The sequence below is a fragment of the Frankliniella occidentalis genome, unplaced genomic scaffold (assembly GCF_000697945.3).
Source record: "Frankliniella occidentalis isolate FOCC.00 unplaced genomic scaffold, Focc_3.1 Scaffold318, whole genome shotgun sequence".
NCBI classification, from domain to species: domain Eukaryota; kingdom Metazoa; phylum Arthropoda; class Insecta; order Thysanoptera; family Thripidae; genus Frankliniella; species Frankliniella occidentalis.
The window spans coordinates 82,710-88,851 of record NW_026267443.1 but is presented as its reverse complement, the minus strand read 5'-3'; the positions used below and the strand labels follow the sequence as shown (position 1 = coordinate 88,851).

General features: G+C 58.7%; 1 protein-coding gene across 1 annotated transcript in view; it reads right to left on the bottom strand.

Annotated features, from left to right (window-relative positions):
• Positions 1 to 6,142, bottom strand: part of LOC113214307 (uncharacterized) — a 13,332-nt gene that overhangs the window by 742 nt on the left and 6,448 nt on the right. Inside the window, exons 2-11 of the mRNA XM_052273969.1 lie at positions 5,355 to 5,611; positions 4,633 to 5,266; positions 3,984 to 4,231; positions 3,707 to 3,862; positions 2,841 to 3,617; positions 2,624 to 2,766; positions 1,811 to 2,523; positions 1,281 to 1,392; positions 209 to 316; positions 5 to 119 (exon numbers count right to left, since the gene is read on the bottom strand). Of these exons, the coding sequence (XP_052129929.1) occupies positions 5 to 119; positions 209 to 316; positions 1,281 to 1,392; positions 1,811 to 2,523; positions 2,624 to 2,766; positions 2,841 to 3,617; positions 3,707 to 3,862; positions 3,984 to 4,231; positions 4,633 to 5,266; positions 5,355 to 5,611 (3,263 nt within the window). The remainder of the gene's footprint in view (positions 1 to 4; positions 120 to 208; positions 317 to 1,280; positions 1,393 to 1,810; positions 2,524 to 2,623; positions 2,767 to 2,840; positions 3,618 to 3,706; positions 3,863 to 3,983; positions 4,232 to 4,632; positions 5,267 to 5,354; positions 5,612 to 6,142) is intronic.

Genomic DNA, 6,142 nt, shown 5'->3' with positions numbered 1-6,142 from the left:
GGGCGCCAGGATCGCGCCGTGGGCCGCGTCCAGCACCGCCACGCACGCCGTCGGCGTCGCAGGGGTCGCGACGTCGTCCGGGGCCGCCTTCCCGAATCGCGCAACGGGCGTCACGTCCACTGCAAAATAAAGGTTACTTGTGCTTATTTTTTTCATTCCCTCTAGTTTAAGATCATCTCACAGCAGGTGCAACCTCGTTCGTACTCACGTTCGAGACAGTCTGCCACCTGCTGCAGGTGGACAAAAAAGTCTCCCTGGGCGCTAGCCTCCCCCTGATACAAGATCTGTACGGCATCGCCGAAAAAGTCCACCATCACTGCAAGGAAAATAAAAGAAAATAAAAATTAGGAGGAGAGGGGGAGGGGGGCGATATTGAATCAATGACATCTTTCGCAAGCGGAGATTCCATCTTCCCTTTTCTTCAGCCTTTCGTCGCGGGCTTGTGCCGAGCTGGCCAGCTGATGGCGACGCTCGCCCTGCGGGCTTTTTAAAGTCACGGGGGCCGGGGCGGGCCGGGCAAAAGGGCCGTAAGCACAAAATTAAAGACAACAGAGGGAGCGGGCGGACACTCCAGAAAACGATAGGGGTCGAGGGGGTTACGGGGGGAATGAATGAGAATGCATCACGTGACGCATGGTGTCTGCAATAAAATATGACTTTGCTGCTGTCTTCAAATTACACTAAAAGTTTGGTTCAAGAAACCATATTTTTTTTCTTCGTCTTGAGTCGAGCAATTTCCTCATCTCATTAGCCGTCGGCGAGAAGGGATCAAAAGTCCTTAGGACACGGCACAAAAGGGTCCGGGCCCGGGGGCGCGTCAACAGCTTGCAGCTCGCTACAACCCGCCCGCCCCTCGAAAGGTGGTTGAGTTTGAATCGGCCACTCGCGGGGCCCGACCCCTGACCCTCTCCTCGCCCCCGTAAACCTGAACGTAAACAGCTGAGAGGTAAGGTTAGAGGGTGCATCGTACAACATAATTCCCTCGGCATCCGCCAGGTCACGACTGGGTTTTGAATAAGCTATTTCATAAAAAACGGGAAAGAAGAACAGCGCGAATAACAAGGTGGCCCATGATTCGTCGCCCGGTGTCCCCCTCCAACTGAGCGACGAATCACAGGCCTCCTTGTTATTCATGGTGTTCTTCTTTCCCATTTCTCTGAAATAGCTTAGAAATGTACCGCCTCTCTTGTCTGGGATATAACAAGGCCCAAAAAACTTACAAGGACAACAAAGTCAGCAACATCTAACATGGCGATGCAACAGAGGAGGAGGCAACCCACCTGTTTGGCCGACCAGATCAGCTCCGCAAAGGGTCCGGTCGCCGACGACGAGGTGCTCTCGCTGGCAGTCCAGCCCCATCCTCTCCACTCGCACCTGGAGACCACAGATGTCCTGCAAACAGTATGAGAGAAAGTCAGTGCCTTCGAAGTAAAAGCCCCACGCCGTATTTTGGTTTGGTTATTTGGGTTATTTTCTTTTTCTAACCTAACCTAAGATGGCCCATTACCGAAAGTAGTAATGATGAGTATTCGTGGCATCTCATTTTCAGGATAAAAGAAAATAAAGAGACTAACAGAACACTGGAGCAATTTCTCATAGCAGTCTTTTTCTTGCCGTTTATTTTTCTTTTTTCTTATTTCTTTTCCTTTTTCAATCTTTCCTCCGATCCCAGTATTTTTTTACCTCCATTTTCGATCTGCTAGCATATTTTGTGGTGACATGACCTCTTCGAAGCCTGCCGTTTCTATTTTACCTTCAGAATAAATTAGGAAACAAAAGTTAGTCCCTATCTTCTTTTCTTTTCGTTTACCTGGCTGACCCGCCTCACGGTGAAGACACACTCGGGATGGGAGAACACGTCGCGCAGGCTGAGGGCGAACTGCTGCTGCCGCACGTCGCCGCCGCACACCGTGACGGGCGGCGGGGGCGTCCTCGGTGGTGGCAGCGGCGGGGCCGGGGCCGGCGTCGTCGGCTCCGGGTACCGCGGGTAGTCCGGCAGGACGGGCGGCCGCTCCGGCTGACCCGACGCCTGGTAGGGGCCCTCCTCCGAGACGGGAACGGGCCGCGGCCGATAGGGTGGGCCGTACTCGGGGTACGCGCCGGGGACCGGCCCGGGGTAACCTATCGTCGGGAAGCCACCCGGGTAGGCCCCGGCACCGATGGCTGGAACACCTATAGGGGGTCCTCCGGGGACGCCGCCCGGGATCGCTCCCGGGAAGATGCTTGGAACGACCCCAGGTGTACGCCCTGGAAAATCACCAGGGAAGAATCCAGGCATGATGGCCGGTGCACCTGGTACACCCCCGGGGAGGCCTCCCGGGTAGAGAGGCACGACGTCGGAGACGCCCCCCTGGACGGGCCCGGGGATGCTGCTCGGGAACGGGCCGGGGCCTTGGCCGCCGATCACCCCGGGGGCTCCGCAGGCGACCTGACGGAACGAGGCGCGGAAGCCCCTCGCCGAGACTGCGTCGTCCGTCACGAAGAGAATGTCGATGTAGAGGCTGGACTCGAAGCTGAGGTATACTGCAAGGGCGGCAAAGTTGATATCATGGTGGTAAGCTTTGTTATGATCGAGTGTGATTTCATGTACATTTGTTATGCAAAGGGTAAAAAAGTTACTTACGTGTAGTAGATAGAAGGGTAGAACCGCAGTACCGAGAGGACCCACCCAGGCTAACGTAGTCCTTGTTGCAGGCCGGCGACGGCTCCAGGTCGAAGTCGAGGAACGTCATCTGCACGCCGCACTGCTCCGGGTAGCGCAAGATCCTGTCGTGCAATCCACGTGTTCGTTGCTCTACAGGTCTTTTTATGTAAACATTATGAGCACGTCGATCGCCTACCGGTAGCAGATGCGCGCGTTGTTGGGATACAGGTCGGGGTACCGCGGCGTGGCGAAGAACCCATTTAGCCCTTCCAGCTTGCGGCACTTGGCGAGCGGGAAGATGCCGACGGGGCACTGCACCAGCGCCGACGGCACGGTCTGCGCCCAGGCCGCAGCCCTGGCCATCCAGTCCTTGTAGGAGGGCGCGCCGCACGTCGGCAGCACCCCGAGGGCGGCGCTCCGGCCGGCGTCGAGGGACTGCGGGAGGTCGGCGTCGAAGCAGCAGCTAGAGTCCACTCCGTCTTCGGGGGTCGCGTGTGGGCCCTGGTCACTTGGCTGGGTAGGATACTGGGAGCCCGGCTGGGGGTACTGAGGGCCTTGCTGAGGGTACTGGGGACCTTGCTGAGGGTATTGTGCGCCCGGCAGGAAGTCCTGGGGCCCTTCCTGAGGATATTGTGCGCCCGGTAGGAAGTCCTGGGGCCCTTGCTGAGGGTACTGTGCGCCCGGTAGGAAGTCCTGGGGTCCTTCCTGAGGGTACTGAGGGCCTTGCTGGGGGTACTGTGCGCCCGGGAGGAAGCCCTGGGGCCCTTGCTGAGGGTACTGTGCACCCGGTAGGAAGTCCTGGGGCCCTTGCTGAGGGTACTGAGGGCCTTGCTGGGGGTACTCCGAACCCCAGTCGCCGGACCCTTTCGGTAGAGTTTTCGTCAGCCCGGAGTGGCTCCCCGCTTCTGGGAACCGGACTTGTCCCCACCTCTTGATGTCCGACGTCACATTACCTACGCTCCAAGTTGCACGTCTGCGAGGGTATGAACATGGCATTAGGAGGACGCAAGTTGTAAGAATACTACGCGCAAAGGGCGGGTGGGTGCCGGTCCCCGGTCTCACCCGTCAGTGCTTCTGGCCGGCCAGCCACCTCTGAACGGCGGCCCGCCCATGGCGCCGAAAGGGCCGGAACAGTCCTCCTGGATCACCTCCACCATGAAGGCGCCGGTGACGAGAGGGTGGCGGAAGTACCGGAACTGCTTGACGGCCTCGTCGACCCTGCGCAAGGTGGATAGGCAGATTGGATGCAAATCATGGCGAATACGCCACTTAACACAGGGTGGCGCCCACCGGAAAAGTGGGACACCCTGTGCCATAATGTCCGAGATGAGCCACGAACCGGAAGTACGACACGAACTGGGCGCGGCTCTGGCAGCCGCACAGGCGACGGCCGTCCACCTCGAGGAAGTGCTTGTCGCAGGCGGCGAGCGAGCCGAGCAGCAGGAAGTGGTGCAGCACGAGCCGCACGCGGCACGTCTGCGGCGACCAGCGCGCCACGGGGAACACGCAGTCCGCGAGGCCGAGCCCCGTGGGGAAGCCGGGGCTCGTGATGAACAGCTGCACGCCGGCGTGGACGCGGCCACAGCACTGCCGAAAGAGAGAGAGAGAGAGAGAGGGGCGCCCGGATATTGTGAGCGTGGTGCGTTTGATCAAACCCTCCTTCGGGAACGGAAGGAAAACAACACACACCGGCAGCGTTTGGCAAGCTCGGGGTGAAGCAACACTCTTTGCTTCTGGGAAATCTTCAAAATCTCACGTAGTCTGTGATTCTTCTAGTATTATCTGTTGGTGCATATTTGAGCTATTCGGATCGTCCAGAACATACCCCCGTTTTTCGCAGAAACATTCGACAAATAGTAAGAAGAGCTCGGCGCCTGCGAGGCTCAGCGTAGGCCACCCCGCAGTGCACGTATGCACTGAAGGCAAGATATTGCCTGCGTCAGGCATTATGAGCTTTGCTTGTTTTCTATGATAACTTGTCGTCTTACCTGTGGAGGCTGGGCAGCCGGATAAGGGAAGCCCGGTGATGGGAAGCCCGGTGACGGGAAGCCTGGCACGCCCAGCGACGCGCTCCTGTTGCCGACGCCATCCCCCTCCACGGCGACGTCGTGGACGACGCCGGCGGCGGCACACGGTACCAAGGTGGCGAGCACGCGGAAGCCGGTGGCCGAGGACTCGCCGTCGGACAGGAAGCGCAGGGTGGCCCCGCCGCCGCCGTCCTTCTGGGCGTCCTGGCGGAGGGGGAGCCTCGTCGTGCCGGAGCGAGACCCGCAGAACGCGGCCTCCGCCCCGTCCAAGTCCACGCCCTCCACGAGGAGCCTGTCCCCGGACGCGCAGCCGCGCGTTGGGGACGCCAGGTTGAAGTCGACGAACTCGACGTCCACGAAGCAGGCCGGCCTCTGCTGCTCCCGCTGCCGCAGCACGAACAGGCAGTGCTTGTTGTGCGGGTAGCGCGCCGGGTAGCCGGGGCTCAGCAGCCCCACGGCCTCGCCGGGGGTCGCCGGGTAGAGGCCGCCGCAGTCGCGGTCCGACACGGCCCTGGCCTCGGCCGCGCCCTCGGCCTCCTCGCACTCCTCGAGACGAACCAGCGCGTCGAAGTCGTCCGCCGAGGGCGCCACGGATCTGCCAGAGAAAGGTTTGGATCGAGTAAGTTTGACAACTGCCTGAAACGACGCTCAAATGTATATAGCACTCGCCGTTTTGCACCCACGTGTAGAGGACGGGGACGCTCCTGGAGGGCGCGGGCAGGCTGACGGTCCTCGATCCCAGGTGTCCGCCGCACAGCAGCTCGCCGCCCACCCTGAGCGCGCCCTGGCCGCACGGCAGCCGCAGGGCCAGCAGCGTCACCTGCAGGCGGCACACGGGGCGGCCGCGCGCGGACTGCAGCTGCCACGAGCACTGGCCGCCCCCGCCAGAACGCAGGCGGACCACGGCGCCGCGCAGCACCGCCTCCGAGCTCGGGCAATCCTGCACGACCAAGACACTCGTTCATTGGGATGGTATGACGCGATTGCAGCGGAGAGAAGTCTTTTTTTAAACAAACCCGTTTCTACCACACTACCTCCCCACAAAAATTAGAGAATGTTAAGGGACCTTAGAAGAAACTCTACACCAAATTTGGTGACAATTGGAGACCATATATTTTTGCTATGAGAGTTACACTAATATGCTAAATTTGGTTGATATCTTTGATCGAAGGGTAGAAAACTCAAATCCAACTTTTTGACATTGGTGGTTTAGAATCAGTGTTTTATCCTCTTTCAAATGGTCGAGTCAGATTTCACCTCACTGGACATTTTCATAGAGTTATACCTACACCACCCTTTAAAGCCGCTATTTTTGCCTCAAAACTTTAAGAATTTATATCTCCTAAACCGTTTGAGCTACAGAGCCCAGATTTGGAGTGGGTTCATATTTCATGAATACCTTTAATTTTCGAGAGTAAAAACAAAATCCGAAACCAGACCCGGAATCTTGGGTCAATGATGAAAAGAACTA